Source organism: Lytechinus pictus, chromosome 10, assembly GCF_037042905.1.
Source record: "Lytechinus pictus isolate F3 Inbred chromosome 10, Lp3.0, whole genome shotgun sequence".
Taxonomy (NCBI): Eukaryota; Metazoa; Echinodermata; class Echinoidea; order Temnopleuroida; family Toxopneustidae; genus Lytechinus; species Lytechinus pictus.
In genome coordinates this window covers 24,623,254-24,650,477 of record NC_087254.1, presented here as the reverse complement: position 1 = coordinate 24,650,477, position 27,224 = coordinate 24,623,254, and the positions used below count along the sequence as shown (strand labels likewise).

Below are 27,224 nucleotides of genomic sequence, written 5' to 3'. Positions count from 1 at the left end.
AAAGTGAATACAATTATCTTTACTAAAATGAACAAAGTTGTATTTTGCTATTTAAAGTCGTACAATTCTGTGTCATTTATAAAAAGCTTGTTTTGCAAATTATGAATATTTCATGTGATACCTCCGGTGAAGGAAACGTATTTTGCAAGTCTGTTAAAGTCAATTATATAATCGATCTACGATTCAGAGAGAAAGTTAATTATATTAGATTTCTCCACACTGTTATGTATTTTTTTACTATCACAAAGCTCATGCTAATAAAAGCTTGTTATTTATTTACTTTGATAATATGACAGCTAATTTCGATAAGCTGACATCTTTGTGAATAGAAAATTGTTAGGGTCTTTGCTGTTAAGTATTTGGTCTATTCCTATTTTAGGCGGCTGTCAACCTAGGGTCAACCCAGGGTTAATGTAGAGTCAACGTACGTAGGTCAGGGTAGCACCTATACCCGCTATGTCAAGGTCATGAGTCACAGAGGGGAATGACTCACTTCAGTCAGCCGAAGCTTCTGTCGTCGGACTCGACCATAATTCTTCCTAGTTATAGAGCTTCAACTCAACTATGGTTCTTCGTTCTTCAAGGACACGTGTCTTCGCTGATGATGTGCGTCGCGTTTTCATCGTCCCATAATTGTTCTTCGTTGTCATCGATCATCGACATGTTCTTCGTCGTAATCGTCTCCTCTTCGTAGTCGCCGTGGTTTGTCGATCTCTTCTGTTTTTCGAACTCCACATTTACGCGATTAAGACTTTCGGTAACATAATTTAAAGGCCTATTTTCAGATCGATCTCTTCCCATAAACAATCAATGAAGATTATACTCTTATGTATATATGCAATTTTATGATTTTCGATATGCAAAGATTTATTGAATATCCATTTGCCAATATACTTATGTTCTCAATGATTGAATGTTAATGGCTTATTATATTTTGTGACATTAAATTGATCACTTCATTTATATCTTGAATATCCTTTGGTCTTTTATTCAGGGTGGTTAAGTAGCCTGTAGATTAATAAGTTAACTAGAGCAGTTTCGCTCGTGACATTTGGGGGCTTGTCCGGGAGGTACTTAGCTGTAAAATTCCTAGTTAAAGTCAAGGATTATTCATGTTGAAGGGAAATAGTTAACTGTCATATTCCTATAAATTTTCAAGGCTTATTGATGTTGAAATTTGCGAGTGTAACATGTATGTTCATGAGATGTGTTTATTGGTTTTGTCCTTCTGATTAGGTATTTCAGATCAGTGACATTTGTGACGGTTCGAGGAGACGGGAACTCTCGCACTGTGGTTGCAAGCTTCTGGCACAAGCAAGTGACATTGGGATATTGGTAAGAGAAAGCAAATTCTAAACAAAGAGTCTGTTAACCTAACATATTTATTTCTAACAGTTTAGGATCAACCATGGATTCAAATTTGTTTGAGTTAGGGAGAGAGTTAGGCTTTACAGGTCAAGACCTTTTGTCATTTGTTGAACAGAGAGAAAAATTAGCTCGAGATGAGCGACATGCAGCTAGGGAAGATAGGCAACAACAGATCGAGTTACAAAAACAAGAGGGAATGTTATTAGATAAGAAACTTGAATTAGCTCGTATCCAGAGTAGTTCTGAAGTAGGAAGTAGTGACGGTGACCGTCGTTCTTTGGCCCCTTCCCCTAAACTCCCTCCTTTCACGGAAGGAAAGGATAGTATGGATGCATATCTTAATAGATTTGAACGTAATAAGTCTTAGTGCTTTACTTCGTGGTAAGTCGTTAGATGTGTACTCAAGGTTGTCAGCTGATCAGGCAAAAGATTGTGCAACACTGAAGGATGCTTTGTTGAAGAGATTTGAACTCACGGCAGATGATTTCCGTAAGAAGTTCAGATTTTCTAATCCCGAGGTAGGAGAGACTCCTAGTCAGTTTGTTGTGAGGTTGTCCCATTATTTAGATACGTGGATAGAATTGTCTGAAGCTCAGCACTCATATGATGGTATTGTACAATTACTTCTAATGCAGCAAGTCTTAGAAAAAGGAGGTCAAGCACTAGCATTATTTCTAAAAGAAAGAAAACCAAAATCTGCAGATGAAATGGCAGGTCTGGCAGATACATTTGTTGAGGCACATGGGGGTCACTATGGAGTACCTAAAAAGAACTCCCCCTTGAACCATAAGAGTAAACCTAAGGGTAGTACTGCGGTATCCAATGCGCCAATTGCTGAGAACAAGGTTAAGGGTGAACAATCAGGCCATCGTAGGAAGGGTCCATGCTTTGTTTGTAACAAAATGGGTCATTTTGCGCAAGATTGTAATGTTAGACTCCAAGGCGCGAGTTTAGTTAGTTCTCAGAAGCCACCAATAGGTAAGCGTAGGAACCAAAAGAATCAGTTAAGAGAAACTCAAGATTTAGTAGGGAAACAGACATCAGGTAGTTGTCCCACTTGTAGTTCTTCTGGGTCTCAGGAAACTCAGATCACTGACAGTATAGAGTTAGGAGAGTTCTTAGTGTCTTCTGCTGAGTATATTGAATCTCCTTCTAAAGAAATTCTAGAAATAGAAAAGCATAGGGAAGTCACTAGTATGTGTGCTACTTGTAAGCGACGTTGGCATGATAAGCTTCCAGTTAGGAATGGAAAACTTGAATCACATGATGTGAGTGTCCTTAGGGATACAGGTTGTTCAGGTGTAATCGTGAAGAAGTCACTGATATTGCCAGAACAGTTTACTGGTCAGTCTAAGTGGTGTGTCTTAATTGACCAAACAATTAGGAAATTCCCAATAGCTAGGGTCAACATTGATTCTCCTTGGTTTGTTGGCAAGGTAGAAGCGTTGTGCGTAGAGACGCCTGTATTTGACGTAGTTCTTGGTGAAATTGACAATGTGAGACCAGCGAAGGATCCAATTCCAAATTGGAAACCTGGTCAACCATGCAAGTCGCATGACAATGTGAACATGGCAGTTCAGACTCGAGCTCAAGTTCGTGAAGCTCAGCGGCCACGGCCGACTCTGAAGGTTCCGTCAGCCATACCTGATGTTTCTTCAGAAGACATCAAAGAGGCTCAGATGGCTGACCCAACGCTAAAAAAAGCAATGGAGTATGCTAGTTTGAATAGTAAAGATCGTAAAGATAGTGAAATTTCAGGACATAGTTCATATTTTGTCTTTGATGGTGGATTGTTACACAGGGTTTTTCAACCAAAGTCTGTGCTTAGTGGTAATGAAGTTAGGCAGTTAGTTGTTCCTAAACCTTATAGGCAAGCTGTGTTGAAGTTAGCTCATGAGAGTATAATGGGGGGTCACCAAGGTGTAAAGAAAATCACTGATAAGGTCTTAGCTAATTTCTATTGGCCTGGTGTCCAAGCAGATATTACTCGGTATTGTAGGTCTTGCGATATCTGTCAGCGAACAGTCCCCAAGGGCAGAATTTCTAAGGTCCCTCTAGGCAAGATGCCTGTGATAGATGTTCCTTTTCTTAGAGTAGCTGTCGATTTGGTAGGCCCAATTAAACCAGTAACTGCTAGAAAGAACATGTATTTTCTCACGATAGTAGACTATGCAACCCGCTATCCTGAGGCGGTTGCGTTGGCAAACATTGAGACTAGTACAGTAGCTGAAGCTATGGTAGAGGTCTTTTGTAGAGTTGGGGTTCCCCAAGAGATTCTATCGGATCGTGGTACCCAATTTACCTCGGGGATGATGTGAGAAGTAGGGAGGTTATTGTCGATTCGACAATTAACAACCAAACCCTACCACCCCGCTTGTAACGGGTTAGTTGAGAGGTTTAATCAAACACTTAAGCAGATCTTGAAGAGAGTATGTGCAGACCGTCCAAGTGATTGGGACCGGTACTTGGCACCTGTTCTATTTGCGTACAGAGCAGCCCCTCAGGCTTCACTTGGCTTCTCGCCTTTCGAACTCTTGTATGGCAGACAGGTTCGAGGTCCTCTTGAGATACTTAAGGAACTTTGGAGTGGTCAGGCTAATGATTCTGAATTGAAGACTACATATCAGTACATTGTTGATCTTAAGGATAGGCTTGAGAGTACCATGGAAGTAGCACAGGAAGAGTTAAGTAAGTCAACCTCGCGAAATATGAGATACTATAATGCCAAGAGTAGGGTTAGGAAGTTTGTTGCCGGAGATAAGGTTCTGCTTCTCCTTCCATCAGATCACAACAAATTGCTGTTACAATGGAAGGGTCCTTTCAAGGTAGTCCATAAATTGAGTGATCTTGATTATCGTCTCGACATGAACGGAAAAGTGAAAACCTTTCATGCTAATCTCTTAAAGAGATACATTGACCGGGCAGAAAAGCCTGATGTTCCTTCGTCTGTTGACAAGTCTGAGGAAGATACCACTTCTGCTGGAGCTTTAGAGGTAGTTGTTGGAGCTTCAGTTATAGATGGGTATGAGGATAATAGTCAAGAGACTCCCTCTATTCCAAGTAGTATAAGGATAGGTATCCCAGTGTTAGAAGCACAGGAAACCATTGATGATGTTGAACTTGGTTCTGATTTGTCGACTCAACAGAGACATGAAGTTAGTTCTCTACTTGAGGATTTTCCGGATGTGATGACTGATGTGCCAGGTAAAACACTTTTAGGCAGTCATTCTATTCGTTTGACTTCTGCTGATCCCATTCGACAAAGACCATATCCCGTCCCACATGCATTTCGTTCTGTGATACAGGATGAGACAGAGAAGATGGTCAAAATGGGAGTGATAGAGAAGTCAAATTCACCTTATTCGTCCCCAATAGTCATAGTAAAGAAATCAGATGGCAGCAATCGTTTCTGTATAGATTTCCGTAGACTGAATCGCATCACAATATTTGATGCAGAACCTTTGCCAAGTGCAGATGAAATCTTCGCTAGTCTTTCTGGATCTTGTTACTTTTCTAAGGTGGACTTAAGCAAAGGCTACTGGCAAATCCCTTTGTCAGAAGATGCCAAAGCAAAGACAGCTTTTCAGAGTCCAAGTGGATTGTTCCAGTTTCGTGTCATGCCGTTTGGTTTGGTCAATGCACCTGCCACTTTTAGCAGGGTTATGAGGTCTTTGTTGGCAGACATGAAACACGTCACTAATTATCTGGATGACATTCTCATTCATACTTCAACTTGGTCAGAACACATATCTACCTTGTATGAGCTTTTGGGAAGATTGCGAGCAGCAGGGCTCACTGCTCGACCCAGCAAGTGCCAACTCGGTTGCACAAAGGTAGAATTCTTAGGGCATATTGTCCAAGCAGGTAAGATCCAACCCATGTTGGATAAGGTAGAGAAGATCCGTGATGCTAAGAAGCCTGAAACTAAGAAGCAGCTTCGTGCATTCATCGGATTAGCCAGCTATTACCGGCGCTTTATCCCAAATTTTGCGTCGAAAGCATCACGTGTGACAGACAAGACAAGGAATCGGGAGCCTAACCAGTTGAAATGGACTGCTGAAGAAGAGGCCGCCTTCAAAGTTTTGAAGGAAAGTCTCACACAGAGCCCCATCCTTTGTCTGCCTGATGTTCAGAAGAAGTTCATTTTAAGAACAGATGCATCTTCTACTGGACTTGGTGCTGTACTCCTTCAGGAGCATGATGGAGAGAAACAGCCTGTTGCTTATGCAAGTCGCAAGCTTCTTCCGCGTGAACAAGCCTACTCGACTATTGAGCGTAAATGTCTCGGATTGGTATGGGGAATAAGTAAATTCCGTGTTTACCTTGAAGGTACAGACTTTGTCCTTGAAACAGACCACAAACCACTTATATACCTCAATCGAGCAAAATGTATCAACAGTAGGGTAATGAGGTGGGCCCTTTCCCTCCAGCCATTTCGCTACCGCATTGAGGCAATTCGCGGCTCCGAGAACGTAGGAGCAGACTTTCTCAGTAGGTTGTAAGAAAAAAGGCACCGAAAATTGAAATGCATGCAATTTAAAAGATTGAAAATTGTATTGCAAAATAAAACTGATTTAATTTGATTTAAATTTGGAAAACATTTAAGTCGATTCTTTATACACCTAAACCAAGGTAGTAAATTACTGTAAGTGCTATATAGTGAGCATAGTAATATTTCACATTTATCCTGCGAATCATATATTTTTACACATTGAATAAGATTAAACTCATTTCTGGAAGAAAATCAGAGCATTTTCTTGAAATTGGGGAGCAATTGTAGGATCTTATTCAAAGTTAGATAACCCTTTTGTTAAAGTCCATGTTTTGTTAAACTCTTTTGTTAAACTCAATGTACAGATGTGGACTGCATACCTTAGTAACTAAACTATAGGCATGATAGGTTGCCTGGTATTTCAACAGGCTGGGTTGTCATAATAAGTAGACTATAGGTTAACAGGTGTGTAGGATTACAGACTCTTTGTGTTACATATTTCTGTTCGGTGTGCTGGCAAGAAAAGCCAAGCCAGCTCACTCTGACTTCTGATTTTGGAGAGGAAGGTCCGTTTTGGGGTGTTTCCTAACCAAGGAAAAGGGCGTGTGCCACAGTGCGGGCAGGTTCCTTTCTACTCATGCCGAATTGTAAGTAATGTTTGGTTTATATGGTTTTAATGTTAATACAATTCTTATGCTTAATATGGCATGTCTGTTTTCGGAAAGAAAGATAGATTTACATATATATATTCTGCTCATTTTGTCACCAAATTACATATATTTCTTATCTTACTCCATTCCTCAAAGTGAATACAATTATCCTTACTAAAATGAACAAAGTTGTATTTTGCTATTTAAAGTCGTACAATTCTGTGTCGTTTATAAAAAGCTTGTTTTGCAAATTATGAATATTTCATGTGATACCTCCGGTGAAGGAAACGTATTTTGCAAGTCTGTTAAAGTCAATTATATAATCGATCTACGATTCAGAGAGAAAGTTAATTACATTAGATTTCTCCACACTGTTATGTATTTTTTGACTATCACAAAGCTCATGCTAATAAAAGCTTGTTATTTATTTACTTTGATAATATGACAGCTAATTTCGATAAGCTGACATCTTTGTGAATAGAAAATTGTTAGGGTCTTTGCTGTTAAGTATTTGGTCTATTCCTATTTTAGGCGGCTGTCAACCTAGGGTCAACCCAGGGTTAATGTAGAGTCAACGTACGTAGGTCAGGGTAGCACCTATACCCGCTATGTCAAGGTCATGAGTCACAGAGGGGAATGACTCACTTCAGTCAGCCGAAGCTTCTGTCGTCGGACTCGACCATAATTATTCCTAGTTATAGAGCTTCAACTCAACTATGGTTCTTCGTTCTTCAAGGACACGTGTCTTCGCTGATGATGTGCGTCGCGTTTTCATCGTCCCATAATTGTTCTTCGTTGTCATCGATCATCGACATGTTCTTCGTCGTAATCGTCGCCTCTTCGTAGTCGCCGTGGTTTGTCGATCTCTTCTGTTTTTCGAACTCCACATTTACCCGATTAAGACTTTCGGTAACATAATTTAAAGGCCTATTTTCAGATCGATCTCTTCCCATAAACAATCAATGAAGATTATACTCCTCTTATGTATATATGCAATTTTATGATTTTCGATATGCAAAGATTTATTGAATATCCATTTGCCAATATACTTATGTTCTCAATGATTGAATGTTAATGGCTTATTATATTTTGTGACATTAAATTGATCACTTCATTTATATCTTGAATATCCTTTGGTCTTTTATTCAGGGTGGTTAAGTAGCCTGTAGATTAATAAGTTAACTAGAGCAGTTTCGCTCGTGACAATATACAATATACAATATACAATATATTTTGGGCATCTTGTGCAAAAACTAATATTAATACAATATACTTACTACAGAAAAAGGCCTTTCGAATTTGTACTGATTCGTAATGTTTCTCACACACAAACCCTTTATTCCATAAACTAAAGACTCTGACAGTATTTGACATAAATTCACTTCAAAGTTTACTGCTGATGTTCAAGTACGTAAACAACATGCTCCCATATTCATTCCACAATGTTTATACTATAAGAACACATCTATTCATTCATACCCTACACGTAACTCTTCCAATATCAACCCAAAATTGCTTATTGCGCAGGGATCTATAAAGGCGATCGCACACCTTACGATTGGTCTGCGACCCGATTCCAGAATAAAATGTAGTAGAATTTGATGCTAATATTGAGACTTAGAATATCTTACTGTGTAATGTTCTAAATCATCGTACGAATACCTATGTTCAAATCTGTGATTATGCTATCATCCTTCTTAGAATAAAAGCGAATTTAATATCTAGTCGTAATGACGTCATAGCAGTCGATTGGCTACGATTTGAAACTAATTTGGCCTATACTCCAAATTAAAGGCGTGCAATCTTTCAAAATGTTTACATAAGTATTCTTTCAATTAATTTTAAGCTCAAATTAAATGATATGTTCCATTCACATTTCCAGAAAATGAGCAAAATTCAATTTGTTCCCAAATCGGATCGCGAACAGTCGTAAGATGTGCGGTGGCCTTAAGACACCATGGTCCCAATTTATGGAACTCTCTACCAGAGCATATAAAAAATTGCTCGTCTCTTTACTCATTTAAGGTTAACGTTAGATCCATCTTATTATCAGAATATTTGAAGTAAATTTTCTGTATCAACATAATCATCACCATCAGCTTACACCATCACCATCATCATCATCTCCATGGCCTTCATCCTTCACCCCATCTTCAACAGTGTCACCATCATCATCCTTATCATCTTCATCTTCATTATTCAAATTATGAACTGATATTTTCAATTCTGCTGTATAGAGGTATTATTAATTTTAATTAGTTTTAAATATAGGGTTGTCATTTTTATTTCAAGCAATCTGCTTATGATGACAATGCTTCTCCTTCAAATTGTGTTTTTGTTATAATTTGGTAGTAGATCATATTTGTATATAAATATATTCTGTTATCAAATCTTTTTTCTATGATGTAGGCCTAAAGCAGTTTTTATTATACTATGATTGTTGTGTTATTGAAAAATGTATTATACGAATTATATGAATGCAAAAGAAAACAATCATATCAAATCAAATTACCACTACAATTTAAAAAAAACTCTGGTCAAACTCCATAATATGTTACAAGAAGACGAATTTCTATGCAAAAAAAGGGAATATGTTTGCAGCCGTGTTCACAGTTTTAAAAATCGGAATACATATTTCTCCTCTTTCTTAAGGAAATGATCCATCTCTGTCTACAAGATGTTGCGGTGGGTATACGTTCATATATGACAACTGTGACGATCTAGCTTAACCTACGCTAAATGGAGAGAATCACTCGAATATTATTATTGTGATATAATTATTATCATTTTCATAATTTTCAAATTGACTATCGTAGCTGCAAAGAAAAAAGCTGAAGTGGCCACCCTCTATTTTATTACCATTTCGTATTTAACTCACAGAGTGTCTCAAGACAGGGTGTCCAGGATCGTGGTGTGAAAATGAGGCAGGTCACCAGCTGTTGACTGACCACGCTCGACAAATGGGACAAAGATGTTGGCGAAGTAAGAAACATGCAGTTCCATACTAAACGTGTGTATCGTATGAAGTAATCATTTAAAAATTATTGACGTCCGCCATTAGTTGTAGCGTTACGAACATCAAATGCTTTATTGGCTTCTGCCATTTGCTGTTCCATCTGTGAATATTACATTGATGATACTGTAAGCACTACGTATCATTGGCGTTTGTCATGTTTGATGAAGCCAAGTATTATGATTTCTTAAAATGATTGCGTGTATTCAGGGTACTTTTTGTGAATTCAAAAGAGGGCTAAAATAATTAATGCATGACGCGATGGATCATTTACATTTTTTTACAAGTCCAAACATTCTTTAAGATGCTGTACTTTGAATCTATTTTAAATAAAGAAACTACTGTTTGAACCGTTTCATTAAAACCTACTGGACATTAATCTCTTTTTAACAAGTTAACTATTATTGACGATTTTCTTGTTATGCATTTGGTAGAGAAAACAGAAAGTTTAACGACAATAAACACGTCAACTCAAGAGGAGACGTCTGACGCACCCACGACGACCCAAGGAAGATCCACTGAGGAGGTCACAACCACATTTCAAAGTACATCGGTAAGCCCACTACCGACGCAATATGATCAGACAACAGCCACCCAGGTTCCAGGCAACCTCGTCACCAAAATACTGATAACCGATGCACAGAAAAAGATATATCTGGCAGATCTATCGACCTTCACTTTCCAACTTCATATATCTCTTCAAGGTGAACCGTGGGATATTGATTTTGATGAAACGGGACAAAAGATCTACTGGACTGATATATCAGATAATGGCTTATGGCGTGCAGACATCGATGGTTCCAATGCCGTGAGGATAAGGACAAGCACATATGATGGTAAGTTGTGTGTAAAATGACATGACTTTTATGCATGATAGTGTGAATAGTGTAGGTGTAAATTCATGATTGATCTTCTGGTGAACATTACGGCACTCCCATACCCAATTTTGAGCTCTTTTTAGGTCTCTTCCACCAAAGAAAACCCGAAGAGCAGTAGATCTGAAACATATTTTTCTGAAGTGACTATAGCTTACTTTTCAAAAAACCTAAATACATTGAATAACGTCCAAAATTAAATCAAGATTAAATAACTGCAATAAACATAATATTTGATGTATGAATCCGCACAACACAAATGCCCAATACATCTAAGTAAATATTCATGAATATTAGAAAATTGTGAATGTAAAAATAGTTTCAACTGCGAGTCACCCCACCCCTTCCGCTCCCTAACATCTTAGTGTTTCCCTTATTTGGGACAACTCAATGATGAATATGGAAGAAAAGGTAGTTCATTTACCTTTAGATTTACTAATCAGGCAAAATATCATTTGCAAAAAGAATATGCCATGTGACCTTTGTGAATACTGCACGGAAGTGTGTGCCGTAGATCATGCAGATATACTACTTTTTCTATCTTCATGATATTACGTCTTTAATACAATGTTGGTCAACTTGTTGCAGGCCCTAAAGGCTTAGCTATATCCCAAACATCTCGTCAGGCTTTTTGTGCGTATGATGGTAGCCATGTCGTAACTGCTACCGACCTCAATAGCCCAGGCTCTGAGATGGTAATTATAAATCCTACAGGGAACAATCCCAGGGCTATCGTAGTTGACGACGAGCAAAAGTAAGTATTTATTTTAATAATATCGCATATAGGACGGCAACTTTTTATTGTTCATTCCATCATTTATTCAAATTCAGCAAGTTTTTTATTCTACATTCATATGAATAAAAAGAAATATATATATATAGGAACGATAAATTGGGCTATAAAAGAATGATAACCAATGTAACAGGTTTGAAAAAAAACTAGAAAAAATATTCGATGTTTTTTTTATTTATTCATTATTATTTTTATTTATGCATAGTCATTTTAAGAAATAACGTATCCATCTCTCGTCAATCAAAATTTGTTCATGGAGTTACTTCCTCATTTCCATATTCTGTATATTTTCTCCGATAGCTTAAAGATTTTTCGATACGAATTTTGTATAGTATTTATTACTAAGAGCATGACTTCCGTTATTTTGAAGATTGAATCAACCTAGACTTCTTGTTGCATAAACTGTAATATATATTTATTCATCAGCGTCATTTATTGGACACGTGACAAAGGTATAGACAAGGCAGGGAAGGACGGCAGCAGCAAGGCAGAAGTATACAACAATGAAGATCTTTCAGATATAGACGGACTCTCCGTTGATGTTTCAGGTCAGATCAATCATCTTGAGAGAGAAAGAGGAAGAGAGGCAGGGCAAATGGGTATTTTGTGTATTCAAAAATCATGTTCTTCTACATGTATAACATGATCTCCATTGCATTACGTAATATTTTGACATTCACTTGGTTGGTAACTATGATGTCCAAAGCGTATTGTAGCACCCACTTTGCAGACGCTTTCTACAACGCATCAATTCCTTTGAAAATGCCCGTCAAATCACAATGGACAGACTAGAGGTCATTGTCGAAAATTGGTGGACCGGGACAGAAGTCTGAAGATTCGGACCGGACGAAAAAAATTGCAAATATGTCATTTGTCCACAGTCCAGTACGACACCGATGTTTTGATTCACTGATTTTGGACAAAGGCTTCTTTGTTATGAAGGGCTTTCGACAAAAGATTCTCTGCGTTATAGAAAGCGTCTGTGAAGTGATTGCTAAAATGCCCTAAGTACTTCATCAACAACTGCCAGAAAATTATCCTTATAGCCATTGGAAAGTTGTTACGGTGTAACTGTTGATATGTCTGAATTCGAGATTAAAATATTCGTAGTTTCTTGGTGATTTTAATAGGTGTATGTGTATCTTATTTTCTGCATTGCAGGTCAAAGACTCTTGTTTTCCGACAGTGGAAGGAAAAAGGTATTTATCTTGAACTTGAATACGAACTCAGTTACCGAACTAACAAGTTCATATGAGCCCAGTGATATCGCCTTCTTCAACCAAAAATTATATTTATTGAATATCAACCCGACGGCTATTTATGAAGTCAACCATTTGGATGCATCCCCGACTTTTGTAGAGCATGTGGCATCCACATACACGGCGCCACGCCGCATGCACATTCAAACTGTCATCATGCCAAATTTAGATGGGATGGAGGAGGGGGAGGAGGAGTCAGAAGAAGAAGATGATTAACCGACAGCATTTACGTCAGAATAAGACTTTTAAAACTGCTATATATGATATGGTTATCAAAAACAGCTACTTAAAACCAATAACGCAATCACTCTTCACATTCGATACTAGCGACACTGTATCATGTTTCATGGTACATTGGTAACTGTAGCATAGATTTGTAACAAAAACCATGTGGTATGTAATCTTTGATAATATTTGTTAAAGAACTTAATGATTGGCCAATTTATTTTTGGCGCCACGTAGATATTATCGAAGCTTAAATAATAACCGATTTTGTACTTAACATTATTCCCCTTGTCAGTCACATAGGTCACAAATAAGAATGACTTTTTCATACTGTAGAATGACACAAGTCTTTGAAAGGAATGCGACAAAGTTTCTTACAATTTCTTTTCAAAATGATATGTATTATTTAGATCAAGTTCGAGCTACATGTAAAACTATGAAAGGTTTTCATTTCAAAGAAAAAAAAATGGAAATAAGGTATACAGGTATATTATCATTCATTAATTCACTATTCGTGAACTGGCGTTTTACTACATATTACTGCTTCATAACCTCCACAATTAAACAAAAAGATAAAGTTATATTGTAAAGGAAAGACATTAATTTTCATGAAATTTGTCAAGTACAGAAACCTGCATTATAATTCATGATATAGTGGATTAACTATGTTTAGGGACTTGCCCTTATACAAGCTCTCTTTAATAATTTGTAATGAAATGTAATTGAACTGTATGTATTATTTTGAACATGTACTTGTACTGTTACTTCGATTAAATTATTTTGTTGAACAAAATAAATCTAATCTGCTCTAACAAAGATATGAAATTAGTCTTCTATAAAAGGACATAGGATTATAAAGCTGTCGGATCCGGTTCTAGTCATAAAATACGTGATCGTCAGGTTTCAAACAAGTTATCACAGTCGATCAATCAGGTTATTAGCTTTAACATGATGAACATCATGTTGCGAGGCATTGAAATTCTACTCATTAATTCCAAAATGGCATCAATTGCCATTAAAAAAAATGTTTAATAGTCTTTATTGATCAGTTAGTTCAAAAACCTATCCATGATCCATGATCATTCGTATTACACGTTTACATGCCTTTTCTAATACTTGGTGCTGTCAGTTTTACAGGGGTTCTGTCAAGTTTATACTGTCAATTTATCTTGACAATCGAGGCTTTAAAACGATACATACTGCAAGGAAATAGGCTGGGATGCACTGGATGCACCTGCACCCCCACCCTTCAGCTGAGGCATAGGAGTTCCGACACTGGCAAGCAAAACGAAATTTGTACCCCATTTTTCTGCTTTCAACAGCTGGTTTCCAAACTTTGTTCTACCTCCCCAGGATGTGCACCTCCCAATGCACAAACCAGCCTACGCCCTGTACAGAAAGGTTGTATGCTAATATTGTGGACGCCATGACGTCCCCAAAAAATCGTTAAGTCGCATTACACAAAAAGGACATCGGAAAAATGACTGATTACTTTTTTGATATATAATTCTTTCAAATAAAAACACTTTTACCAGTTTCAATATCTGCAAAACATACATCCATCTCACATAAGACATTTGAATTTGGGAAGCAACTTCAAGTTTCTTTTGTGGATACAAAAAATCCGGTCTGTCGCATTACGGTCAGTGGCATTAGACTTTTCTGACACCACAAATTTGACATTTTTTTAACCCTTCCTGCAACTTACATTTGAAAAAAAAATATGTGATGTAAAATATGGTGACCTTCAGATTATCAAACTGAAAATTTTACAGAACAAACAATAGTTTTCTGTTTAATTGAAATGAAGAAAAATATATATATGTAGTTCCACGCATATAATTGTATGGTTCGGATTGATGACCTTCAGATTATCAAACTGAAAATTTTACAGAACAAACGTTTTCTGTTGAATTGAAATGAAGAAAAAAATATATATGTAGTTCAAGCATGTAATTGTATGGTTCAGATTGAAGACCTTCAGATTATCAAACTGAAAATTTTACAGAACAAACAATAGTTTTCTGTTGAATTAAAATGAAGGAAAAAAATATATATGTAGTTCCACGCATATAATTGTATGGTTCGGATTCCACTATAGGGAGATGCGTATGAAAAAAACTTAAACTTTTTATTGGATCCAGATATGAAATAGAGCCAGTATGAATTTTTGGAAAATGTCAGCTTTTGCTTGGAATCGCCATATACATAATTTGATAGAATATTACAAAAATAACATAACGTAGTTGCAATAGCACACAAAGAGTTACAAAAGTCACAGAATATAACATTTAAATAATGTAGAACTAATTACCTATTTAGAAAAATACAGAATATAACATGATATTGATTTGCGGTGAAGCAATCGAAATATGAAACTAAATTAGTATTAAAAATACTTAGAACTGGCCGATGAATATCCCGACCGGATCGTCTAACGAATCAACCGCGGTGAACTGCAAATCACGAGAGTCCTTGGTGTAGTTCATCATGCAGAAGACGCCAGGCTTCGCACCGGCTGTGGCTGCATCACCGGACGTCGTGAGAAACATGTCCAGGCCATATACGCTCAGCTGTGTCACAAAGGGGAAGTCAAGGGCTGGAAAAGACGAGGTAAGTTCGACGACATTGTCGGGTTCATTGAGGTCGATGTAGAATACTTGGTGAATAACAGTGTCTAGGAAAGCGATGACTGTAGTTGAGCCTGGTAGAAAAAGAAGGTTCTGACATTGGTAAAAAGGAGAACATATTATCAAAAGGTAGTACTTTTGTCTTTGGCTTCAAGTAAATGACATTTACAGTTACGGTTATTATGACTGCAAGCTGTATAATCCGACAGGTATCACATGAACAGGAATCGCGTACAGAATAAATGTTTATTCATATTATTCATATCACTCATTTTAATTTATTTCTTCAAACTTGTTTTAAACTTCCATAATATCATCCTTTACCTGAATCAACAGCAAGTCCTGTAATGTTCCTGAGTTCAGGGTTGTGGTAGATGGTTTGTCGCCTTAATGAAACGAGGTCTATTCTTTCAATTCCACCGTCGCGTGACCAGTAAAGTGACCTGGATAGATATAATTTGAATAAGAACAAACACATATTTTTTTTAATTGAGTTAATATTACGTGCATATGGATGGGATTTGTTTAGGCATTATGGAAAAGTCCTTGTTAACTTCTTTGAATCCAATAAAGCAGGGGCAAACCGCCTCTCCCAGCAGCTTTCTTGATGGTCATCTGCACCTTTTTTCTATTATGACGATTTGAAATTTGGGGATTTGTCAAAAACACGATTCCTGATGACTTGACTAAAAGATGCCTATGATATTTTTCTTAAGTTGTGTATTACACGTTTCTACAAAAAGTTAAATATATCATCGAAATTTCAATCGAAAACAAGTTCACGCTTTCGTTCTTTGATCAACATTAATTGACTTTCCATCTCGATGTGGAATATTCTAGCTGCGTTACAAAACATTTTCAATTAAATAAATGTCAACCGTGCAACAACACCATCACCAGTTTTATACATATTTTATTATTGCAAACCTTCTTGATTTATCAATGGCGAGTGCTCTTGGTTTTGGTGTGTACATAATTAGTTCCTTTTCACATTTTGGATATCCAAGATGGAGTCTTGTAATCTTATTTGACTCAGAGTATGCGCAGTACATCAATCCACTAGACTCGATGTATGATATGCTTACAGGATCTGTTAGGATAAGAATAGGAATGCAAGAACATTATAGGTGAGCAACATAAAAAAAATGATATTGGTTTGTGTATTGGGTTGTAACATCGAGTCAGGTTTGACCATTTTTCAAGAGACACATGGGGCCTGTTGCATAAAACTTTTTACCTGAGAAAACTCTGGTAAAAACTGAAAACTAAGGTTAGTCTGATTTCTGCCATTGACTTTAACACAGGTCAAAAACTCAGGTAAAAACAACCTGAGTTTTCTCAGGTAAAAAGTTTTATGCATCGGGCCCCAGATACCGAAATTTAGGAACCTGTTTAATAAGACTAGATATTACTATGACCTAGACATTTGTTGGAATTAAGAAATGTTAAAGGTGATAGGTTCAAAACTTGCCAGTCGCCCCTCGGTATATATATATATTTTTTTTTTTTTTTTTTTCCTGTAAATTATTTAAAGGTAGTTAAGTATATGGCATAGTGTATTCTATTCGTTAGGTACTATTGTTTAATTCCTCCCCTTTTTTAATGACCGACTTAACTTAGTTTCCATTTAGCTTCTTGAACAATTATGACTTGTTGACTCTCTCGGCGCAACGTGGCACTACTCAAACATTAGATAATCATGAAAATTCCAATTACGATACACACATACGAAATTTCATGGATAACAATACCGCTGATCTTAATTACAATTTCGATTCCAATGATCAATGCGGGCAGCTCGTTACGTCACAATATTTCACAGAACAACATTTCAGATCATTCGTTACGTCAGACAAAGCCGAGGAAAACCCCTTTCTTCTCCATTTAAACATTCGCAGTGCAAGCAAAAATTAATAACCAGTTTCCGCAATCGTCATTCATTGGTTTAACTGAAACGTGGTTCTCGGACAACCCATGTTCCCTCTTCTCACTCCCCAATTTTAATTTGATTGTTAATAATAGAACAAAAAGACCAGGGGGTGGTGTCGCACTTTACATACCGCAACAATACGACTATACTCTTATAGCTAACATGACCATATCTAACGATGTTTTAGAAACACTTTTTGTTGAAATCAGAAATCCAAGAGGTAAAAAATTTATGCTAGGTGTATTTTATAGACCTCCACATTCAAATGCCAATGCTTTTTTAGAAACCCTGAATGAAATTTTACTAAATCCTCTTTTGAAAAATAAAGATTTTTTTTTATGGGTGACTTCAATATTAACTTAGTAAATTGCAACTCTAATAGCACCTCGCAAGAGTTTCTTGAAATGTTTCTATCACATTCTTTTTTGCCCCTTATTACGAAGCCGACAAGAGTGACGAATAACTCAGCCACTATAATAGACAACATTTTCAGTAATACAATTCGACAAAATCATAAAGCTGGTATTATTCTTAGTGACATCTCTGATCACTTTCCAATTTTTGCCAAATTATCTACGAATAAAAGTGTCAATAAAGAAACATTTAATCCTACATTCCGAAAGATAACTGACGACAACATAACCAATTTGATTAATAATTTAAACATAACAGACTGGTCTACTGTATATGACTCCTCGGACACTGACGACGCATACAACTGTTTTATTATCATACTTACCTCTTCTCTAGATACCCATGTTCCCCTTACAACCAACAGAAGATCAAATTATGAACAACTTATATTATAAATACATAACTAAACCAAGTGATACATCTCGCTACAAGTACACTTCATATAAAAACACTCTTACATCTTTACTCCGTATTGCGAAAAAAGAATATTACACTTCTCAACTCGATTTATACAAAAATGATATGAAGAACACATGGAAAATCATCAATGGTGCATTAAACAATAAGAAGAAGAGTTCTACAATTACAAAAATAAAATCAAACAATACCATCACTGATGACAATAACATAATAGCAAAAGAGTTTAATTCATATTTTTCACAAGTTGGCAACAATTTAGCAAGCAAAATCCCTCAAACGAATAAATCTTACAACAATTTTCTCGACAACCCAAACCCAAACTCCATTTTTTTTATCCCACAAGTTCAAGAGAAATCATAAATATTGTTAACAGTCTGCAGTCCAAAAAGTGCCCGGGGTATGACGGTATTTCCAACCTCCTACTTAAGAAAATTATTTTGGCTATCGTCGATCCTTTGGTGCATAAATATTTAATATTTCTTTGAACACAGGAAGGGTACCCAGTCTTATGAAAATCGCAAAAGTAGTCCCTCTTTTTAAAAAAAGGAGATAATCAGCTCGTCTCCAACTACCGTCCCATATCATTGCTCACCTCGTTATCAAAAATTCTTGAAAAACTTGTCCATACACGAACTAGTGCGTCCTTTAAAAATAGCAATATCTTTTCGGACTTTCAATTTGGGTTTCGCGAAAATCACAGCACCTCGCATGCAATTTTATCTTTCATTAACAAAATCACTACTTCCACTGACAAAAGTTGTCACACTGTCGGTATTTTCCTGGACTTCTCCAAGGCCTTCGACACCATTAACCACGAAATTCTATTACGGTATTAGGGAGAAGGCCTTGGAGTGGTTGAAGAGCTACCTTACAGACAGGACTCAGTTTGTATCAATAAACAATCACAATTCATCCAACCTTCCAATTACATGCGGGGTACCACAGGGTAGCTTACTCGACCCTCTTCTTTTTATCACTTACATTAATGACATCCACAAAACTTCAAATTTACTTTCATTCATACTCTTTGCTGATGATTCCAACATTTTCTTTTCTCATGATAACATAAACCAACTTATTAGGATTGTTAACTCTGAACTAATGCATGTGACTGAATGGATCAAGGCAAATAAACTCTCACTTAACTTACAAAAGACAAATTACATGCTATTCAGTAATAGAATAAATAGTTTGCCCGACAATCTCATTTTTTATAACACTGTCCTTGAAAATGTTTCTGAAACAAAATTCTTGGGTGTACTTATTGATAATAAATTATTATAGAAACCACACATCGACAATATATGCAAAACAATTTCAAGAAATATTGGAATTATCAACAAGCTCAAATTTTTTCTTCCATCTCGTACACTACTTACACTATATCACACCTTAATATTACCATACATTAATTACGGTATTTTGGCATGGGGTTGTGCAATCCAAACACAATTACATAGGATACTTTTGTTACAGAAAAAAGCACTTAGGATAATATTTCATACACATTTCAGATGTCACACAGATAAATTATTTTTTGAAAATAAAATCCTTAAAGTTAATGATATATATTTGTTCCAACTCGGCCAATTTATTTTCAAACTAAATAAAGATGATCTCCCCGCAATTTTTTCAATTATGTTCTGCAAAAACTCCTCTGTACATGATTATCCTACAAGACAACGAAACTCTTATCACCTACCTCCAACCCGAACTTTACTTGCAAAAAATTATTTTGTCTTTTCTGGTCCCGTATATTGGAATTCCTTGCCCAACGCCTTTAAGGAATCCCCAAGCATCACAATTTTTAAACATAACCTTAAAAAGATGCTTATTTGCCAATACTTTACACAAACAAGTCAATCTACCATATAACCAAAACTATATACAACAAAAACTTTTTGTTTAACCTCCCAGGATACAACTTGCCTGCCGACCTTTTCCCGCACCTGCCATGCTCCTCTTTGCACCTCCAATTGTACCTGCACCCCCCCTCTCTCCCTACATTTGCTTCTCAGTTCCTCCCTCATTATCACAATAATTGTAACCATATTGTTATTATTTTTTTATTATTATTATTACTATTATCACTTATTCTAATTTGTGTCACTCTTTCGTTGTTACCTTTGATATTTTGTATAGCCTCCTTTTAAACTGTCTTCCGTCTCTCCTTTATATTATAGTTTTGTAATATACGTACTGAAACTAAGTTACGGGGGCTTGCCTCTCATACAAGCTTTTCTTTTCTTGGCAAGCCCCTCCGTTCTGTTTTATATAGTCATTATAGTCAAAGTTACTTTAGTTCGCATTAGTTCTCATTGTTTATACCTTACTCCGATTGAGGTTGTACTTCAAATTTGACTATGTATTGTTTGATTTTGTTGTGCTTTGTGAACGGAAAATGAATAAATCTAAATCTAAATCTAAATATATATATAAAATCAAAGAGTTCCGCGTCGGCGTCATAATGTAGAAACAAGAGAAGACTTAATAGAAACGCCGTGAGGAGACATAATCTTCCAAATTTTCGGTCATCATGGTCATAGACCTTCATCCATGAAGAAGGTCTATGACCGAAAATTTTGAAGATTATGTTTCCTCACGGCGTTTCTATTAAGTCTTCTTTTATATATATATATATATATGTATGTATATATATATATATATATGTATGTATATATATTACATGATACGTTTTCAAAGCAGCGATACCTATTATGGCTTGACAAAAATAATGACTCTAATGGAATATATTACGATGAATTAGTTTCCCTTCCGTTTCAACCTCATTATATGTAGAATACACTGTAAAAACGCTGTTTCATTTTTTAATACGTTAATTAAGCCCGTCACTCTAACAACTACAGTTTAAAAAAATTAAACAACTGTTTAAACTTTTTAATCAAGTTATTTAAAAAGTAAAAAAATAATAAACAACTTTCATAGTTTTGAATAATAGAAAGCACAACGTGGTTTTATAAAAAAATTTAATCAAACACATCTTGCATTGGTATCTTTTAATTGCCCTGTTCAAAGGAACGTCAATAGGGCATTGTATCAATCGCTTCTCAGACGCTTTCTATAATGCAGAGAATATTTTGTCAAAAGCCCTTCATAACAAAGCAGCCTTCGTCGAAAATCGGTGAACTAATAACATAAATTTTTTGCCCGGTCCGAATCTGAAGAAGATGTGGTGTCCATTACGATTTGACGGTGGGCATTTTCAATGTTGCAGAGATCGTCTGCGAAATGGATGCTAAAGTACGCTATTATTTATTATCATTCAAATATCTTCTAATTATCAGCAATCATATCAATTAACATACCTTCGAACAAGCCCAAGGAATATATCCTAGGGTATTCACCCAAAAGGTTCGAACCGTGTATTCGGTTGGTCTTAAGATCTGTCCAGAACACCCGAAAGTTGGAAGTGCTTATCGTCATTCCAATCGGGTCCACGTATTGAGGAATGGTCAGGTGTGTCGCAAACTGAAGATTAAGAGCACTTCCAACGAAGATTGTCTTCCTCGACCTGTCAAGGATAAGCATTATCGGACCTTCACCTGTTAAGGAAAAGAAATTTGAGGTTTCATGTTTGAATTGCCTATACAATGGCCAAAGAGACTGTTGAGATATAATTCACGATGCAATAATGTATTGTTGTTTCTGGCAAAGACAAGAAAATATATATACGCCTACATGGGGATAACGTACGCATTTCTAAACATGTTTCTCACGAGTTTGACAGAATATATTCCAGCACCTACCGAGGTGACTGAATACACTAGGTGTTGTCATTGCCGCATACGTTGTCGGGGTCGAATAACCCACCATAGAGGTCATTGTTGTCCAAATCGTCGATGTAGAGACACTATTTGTTGTAATCATCTCTTCGGTCGTCGGCATTTCAGTTGTGGATGTCCCCGTGATCTCAGATGATGTAGTGTTTGCCATTGCTTGAAAAAAAAGGGGGAAAAACCGTAAGAAGGGAATAATGAGTGAGCATACTATGGCAATTTTTTTGCGCTTTCGAGTAATCGATACTGATGTCCTTTCTTTAAAAAAAATCAAATATTAAAATTTATTCTGTTATGCCATTCAACTGATGAAATAATTATCTAATAAAATGAAGAATTTGAAAAAAGAACACTATAAACGCATGATGATTTTAATTTGAAAATACACTTTGAAATTAATAAAAGAGATACAAAATTAGTGGTAGAGCAATGAACTTCCCGAAATCCCGAAAGCACTTACAAGGCAGCTGACACACGAGAGATCTTGAAATACTGGGAAACCTGATGTTCGCTAAGTCAGGTATGGGACCAGGAACCAGTTGACTGGTCAAACCATCTGGGCCAGTTATAGACCGACAAGGATTTGATACGATGAAGAGGATTGTGGCATGGATGGGATCCACAGGCGATTCTGGCGTCGTGTCTAGATATTCATCGACACCGGAGCTACCACCACCTCCGCTGTCTCCTGGCGCGCAGGCACTGACTGTTGAGAGCCCTGGAAGTAGAATCATTGTTATCATGGTAATAGCTGGTTGTCTTTTCCGTGACGTTTAATGGCTGCAAACAGCACCCCTTCTAAATGCCTCCGCTTCATGGCGTTCACCCTTTACTAAAACTAGTTAATTACATTTGAACCCAGGTATATTCACCTTGAGATGCTTTTGGTATGGTCGCTTGGAAATAATGATATATAGATAAATTGAAAATAAAGTTCTATCAAAACTACGTCCGATTTCTGAAACTTGCCGACCAACTGAGGTATCATTTGATGGCTGAAGGAATGGGGGAACGACCTACAAGTTTCAAGGGACAGTGCATGGGTAATTTGTACAATCATTCTCAAAGGAATCAAAGCTTAGTTACAATTGTCATTGTTTATGACACAAAACTAAAATCATTATCAAAAATAAAATTGCTGTATCATTGTCATTCTCAATTTGAATATACCAATATTGATCATAATTATTATAAATACTGTTATTCCTATCATTATTATATGTTCTTTTGGCATATTAGTATACACTATTCTCATCATTATTGTAATGGTTGTTACTTTTATTATTATATATTGAAGTATATAAAAGACTAAGATACATCTTCATAATAAAAATACAACAATATTTAACATTTCCATAACACATATAAAAGGGTTCAATAATGATTATAGATTACATAAATTTCGTTAAACAGAACGTATAAATTAAAATCATTTGTAGATATTCAGTTGCCTGTGTGAGTAAGTACATACACCCATATTCATAAAACCTGAAACCCACCTACCCATACACACCCTCACACACAAAGCCACGCCCTCATGTTTATTATCTGTATGCACATCCCCATTCACATGCACCTCAAAAGGTACGCCGCAATACCACATTTCAAACTCGAAATGTGTGAAAAATAATTAGGTAACAAATATATTAGGTGAATAACCATCAGGAACATATCATAGCTTAGCGCCAAATTAACAAAATGAAAATAAAAACCATTGATATTTGCTACAAAGGAAATCCTTTCACATTTTAACTGTGGTTACCTGCCAGCAAAGACATGGCGATCATCCTCATGAGCATCCACATTTGGCGTTATTCTAAAAACAAATGAAAAGAAAAATTGTATCAAAAAATTGAACGATTATACCAAAGCGATTTTCATGAATTGACTAGCTGAAACTATATGAAGCATGGCCGGCTAAAGACCTGCAGAGTTTAGAGAGTAATAACCAGCAACCTATGAATGTCATTGAATCGTTGCTCGTACTTAACCCCCCCCCCCCCCCCCATTATCAGACAAAGTAATCATATAGGCCTACAACTGTCGTCTTTATTATTGCTATGTTGTACCACGGGATCTCTTTTAAAATGATCATTCTTTTTTAAATTTAGCATGATCTTTATCATGGGAGGCATTCCAGCATCATTTTGTTCTGCTTCGCTTCAATTGAATGCATTTGGCCTTGAAATGAAATATATTGGAAACAATATCCTAGCACGCAAGGTATTCGTAGCAAACATGGCAAATTATCAATGCTCCGGTATCCTAATATAGTTTTGAAAAGATGTATGTATCTTAACCATTTTCACAAAATGAGGTCGACTCTTGAATGGGGGAAATACAGTCAACATTCTACAAGATCTATATACCAATATTAATTATAATAATGATTTCAACGTATTTACCACGACCTGCATGCGATGTACTACAATGGGTATTATAAAAAGCTAATTGTGTAACTTTAAACTCTGCTACCATGGCTACAATTGTTGAAGAAAATATGGTAATGTGCATTGGCATCAAATTAATATGGATAAAAAGCTAATTGTATAACTTTAAACTCTGCTACAATGGTTGAAGAATATGGTAAAATATGGTAATGTTCATTGGCATCAAATTATTATTGATAATACATTTTCCTAAAAATAAATCAGCGTTTGGTAATTAAAACGTTTTATTTTGACGTTGTATTTAGTAGTTATTCCTCAAAAATAATTGATTAACAAAATCCATAGCATGAATGTAAAACCGAATCGATAAATTTGACTTTATTTGTATTTATGTGCATAATGACTATACCTTGTGTACTTTATCAATGTATGATGGCCACAAACTCTTAGATTTTTTATTTAAACAATACGATTTGAACAAATTGGGGAGAAGTGGGACAAAAGCGACCGAACTCGCCCAAACGGTAACCAACAGCAAGAGTATAAACAGTGAAACAAAGTATTGCTTTCTGTTACATAGTGTACTATTATAGTCCGTCATATTGCATAATGTACCTTTACTAACATAGGGGTATCCATATAAAAAGTAATTATATTGATGATTTTTAAAATAATAATCATAACAATATTTGTCATTTATAAGGCGCATTTTCGTATGATACAAAGCACATCAATGTTAAACAAAGAAAATGGCAACAAGGGAAGTGTTCAAAATATATCATCAAGCAAATTCGCCAAATGCAAATTTACTTTTAGTAAAGTTATATTTAGTAAATTTCCAACTAATCTACGAAAGACTCATAATTTTTCGGATTTTTGCATGTTCTAGTTCTCCGGAGTTCCAGCATTTTTTTTTCAGTTAGTTCTTTGGGCATGATGTTGTCATGAAATTATGAAAAGCGGTAGGGGAAGGCGGGGTAAGTTGTGACACTTTTTGCATTCTGCATGTTAGAATTCATATGACTAGTAATATTGTAGAAATAAGTACCTTGCCTTTAAATTTGATTCTTGGGAAATATTTTTCACCTATATATAACTTTCTACCCCCACACTGAAAGCCATTTTGACCTTTGAAAAAAAGCGATGTCAAATGGCTCAACTTGCCCCATCTGTGGGGTAAGTTGTGCCACCTTCTGGGGTAAGTTGAGCCACAAAAACTAAGTACAAAATGTTTGCGGGAAGAACCAGCATGTCATTTTTTTATTTAAATTCTTTTCACTTGCTAATTCTCTATAAAATTAATACTAACATCCTCTAAAAGTAAAAGAACTGTCATGTGAATTTGCTCCTTTCTGCCTGCATATCAACGGCTTTGTAAGTTTTTTTTTTATCATTATACATTACATAAGAATTACCATGGCTCAACTTGCCCCATGTTGGCTGGCTCAAATTACCCCAGTCCGAACTTTATGCCATATTTTCACATCCACATGCATCCATCATGTAAAAGACTATGACAAGAATGAGAATCCATACCTGGACTAACAATATTGTTCTTATTTCTTTATTATATTTAAAGACGTATGTGGGTAAAAAGCACTGATCTATTTCAAACCCTTTTTTACTTTTTTGGCTGAAATTTGTATTTTCCCCTCTAAACAGTACTTTTTGTTTCCAAGATGAAAACAACGTGGTGAGGTTAGGGGTTATGTAATGGGTCATCAATACATGACACCACCATAATGTCTGACTCATTCATTATTGGCCTGGGGGTGGTGGCTCAACTTGCCCCTATGCTCAACTTACCCCGCCTTCCCCTACATACTTACGAAAATTATAAAAAAAAATCATTAAAATAATGCTTAAAAAGTTCTGACATCAAACCAATTACAGTATGTTAAAACTAAACTATATATCTTAAAGTATACTAAAAACAATAAAATCATAGTTAATAAAGTATTTTTTAATTTAAAAAATGGGGCCTTACCTCTGTGTACAACCTCCGCAGCAAAACAAAATAAGTTGCTTACTCTTTCGTCCCCGTGCAACGTCTTTCAGTAGAAAGAAAAGCTTATTTAGGGATTGGCGATGTGGTAGTCGAGGTATATTATCATTTCAAATTCTCATTAGGAAAATGGAAAAGGCGTTAGGTCGTGTCCCCCTCCCTTCGCGGGGCCGAGGCAACACTCATCCGTGAAATTTGATTACTCACAAGTAAGCAGTTGTGGTGGGGGATGTCACCAACATTTTTTTCCAAAGGAATTAAAAAACACAATAATCGTGTACATGTATTTCATTTTCTGATTAGTAAATAGTGATGAAATATTTCGATTCTATAATACAAGTTGCTAATCTTGTTTCCGATCTCACTAATTAAAATCAATATACATGATATATTTGCCCTTGAATGTTGACTAATATCGCAACGCTAATCATGTTTTATGTGTGTTTTGTACATTAAATCCGACAGCATTATCATAACGTTTAGTATTTTCATGTAGGCCTACAGTATCACCCGTTTAGTATTGTGTATTTTGTCACACATTGTCTTGTCTTTAGATCTCCTCTACCAGATAACACTATTACGGGCATATTGTTACGCCTACCATATTGAAAAACTCCCAGAAAATGATTTGCACACAAAAATACACACCGTGTGAGGCTATGAAAGGAACCTATATTTATCATTTTTCTTCGTATTTTTAAGTCCATGGAAACAAAACAGATACAATCCAACCAATTAAACAACCTTGAATTGAATTAAGCAGCTTAATCGTAGGTAAGCATAAAATATTATGTTAGGGTGTTCGGCAGCTGGCGCTTAAGACATACAATGAAACAAATCAATAAAAATATAAAGTTCTTTTTTCAAACTTTTCAGTACGTCTAACCTATGTTAGTCATTTGATAAGTGGCTTACATAGTTGATTTCAAGCACTTTTTTCTCAAAGTATAATGTTTCTTTAAA

General features: G+C 36.0%; 2 protein-coding genes across 2 annotated transcripts; one reads left to right on the top strand and one right to left on the bottom strand.

Moving 5' to 3' along the window:
- Window positions 1-9,393: 9,393 nt before the first annotated feature.
- On the top strand, window positions 9,394-13,484 carry LOC129270364 (low-density lipoprotein receptor-related protein 4-like). Its single transcript, XM_054907757.2, has 5 exons — window positions 9,394-9,492; window positions 9,958-10,359; window positions 10,987-11,152; window positions 11,618-11,739; window positions 12,353-13,484. The coding sequence occupies exons 1-5, from the start codon at window positions 9,471-9,473 to the stop codon at window positions 12,664-12,666; spliced, it is 1,026 nt and encodes a 341-aa protein (XP_054763732.2). The 5' UTR covers window positions 9,394-9,470; the 3' UTR covers window positions 12,667-13,484.
- On the bottom strand, window positions 13,064-26,333 carry LOC129270010 (uncharacterized). Its single transcript, XM_064106152.1, has 8 exons — window positions 26,244-26,333; window positions 23,629-23,682; window positions 22,327-22,584; window positions 21,837-22,025; window positions 21,396-21,632; window positions 16,233-16,395; window positions 15,630-15,748; window positions 13,064-15,379 (listed from the first exon to the last, which is right to left on the bottom strand). The coding sequence occupies exons 2-8, from the start codon at window positions 23,669-23,671 to the stop codon at window positions 15,075-15,077; spliced, it is 1,314 nt and encodes a 437-aa protein (XP_063962222.1). The 5' UTR covers window positions 23,672-23,682; window positions 26,244-26,333; the 3' UTR covers window positions 13,064-15,074.
- Between the last annotated feature and the right edge of the window lie 891 nt (window positions 26,334-27,224).